Below are 1,147 nucleotides of genomic sequence, written 5' to 3' on the forward strand. Positions count from 1 at the left end.
CTTCTCCCTTTTAGGAAAACAATCATAATTACATGAATTATGCATATGCTGACTATTTTGACATCTGAAAAAGTTTTGCTTAAAAGCTGTGACAGTTGGAATTTTTGACTGCCTAGTGTATTTCCCCTCTTTGTGACAACACTCCTAATTTTTTACAGAAAAGACCTTCTCCATTGTGTGCAGTCTTGATGAAACCATAAATCAAAGTCCTCTTGTCATCCCACCCCATCACACTATTCCCTTTCTCTGTTTCCCTTCTCCTTTCTTCTCGCTCTCTTTGTCTCTCTTTCACTAGGCTAAGAGATAGAATCACAACACAAGCCAGAATAATTTTTTCACAGTACTTTGTTTATTGAGATTTGTAACTTAAAGGATTGAAAATGTGGGTGGTTAACTCCATGCGGACTCACCCTTCACAGTGCAATCCCTGATGGAGGCTCCACTCCTGATTGTCCTGCTTCTGGCAGGCCTAGCAGCCCCTGCCCACGTCCACCTGAACCAGATCAGTAGCTTTCCCTGGGATAGCTGTGACAAAGGGAAGCATCCCGTGGTGATCAGAAGCCTGTCTCTGGAAGCTGACCAGTTTTTTTTCGTTCCTGGGAACGTGATCGTCAGTGCTGAGGGCAAGACCAGCGTCCCCCTCAAATATCCTCTGAAGGTGGAATTAACTGTAGAGAAGGAAGTGGCTGGCTTCTGGGTCAAGATCTCATGCATGGAACAGATTGGCAGCTGTGCCTATGAAAACTTCTGTGATGTGCTTGATACTTTCATTCCCCCTGGGGAGCCCTGCCCAGAGCCCCTGCATACCTATGGGCTTCTTTGCTACTGTCCCTTCAAAGAAGGCACCTACTCACCATGAGTGAGTTCACTGTGCCTGACCCGGAGCTGCCCAACTGACTCAGCACCAGAAACTACCGCATTGAGAGCATCGTGAGCAGTGGAGGAAAGCGTCTGAGCTGCATCAAGATTGCTGTCTCTCCCATCCTGGCTAACAAGGTGAAACCGGTGGCCGGCGCCTGTAGTCCCAGTTACTCGGGAGGCTGAGGCAGGAGAATGGCCTGAACCCAGGAGGCAGAGCTTGCAGTGAGCCAAGACTGCGCCACTGCACTCCAGCCTGGGCAACAAAGCGAGACTCCCTCTCAAAAAA

At 48.6% G+C, this 1,147-nt stretch overlaps 1 protein-coding gene across 1 annotated transcript in view; it reads left to right on the forward strand.

The window, feature by feature from the left end:
- The first annotated feature begins 415 nt into the window (after positions 1–415).
- Positions 416–1,147, forward strand: part of LOC108526218 (ganglioside GM2 activator-like) — a 90,049-nt gene continuing 89,317 nt past the window's right edge. Inside the window, 2 exon segments of the mRNA XM_017866866.1 lie at positions 416–851; positions 854–996. Of these exon segments, the coding sequence (XP_017722355.1) occupies positions 431–851; positions 854–996 (564 nt within the window). The 5' untranslated portion in view covers positions 416–430.

The sequence above is a fragment of the Rhinopithecus bieti genome, unplaced genomic scaffold (genome assembly GCF_001698545.2).
Source record: "Rhinopithecus bieti isolate Rb0 unplaced genomic scaffold, ASM169854v2 scaffold_1853, whole genome shotgun sequence".
Taxonomy (NCBI): domain Eukaryota; kingdom Metazoa; phylum Chordata; class Mammalia; order Primates; family Cercopithecidae; genus Rhinopithecus; species Rhinopithecus bieti.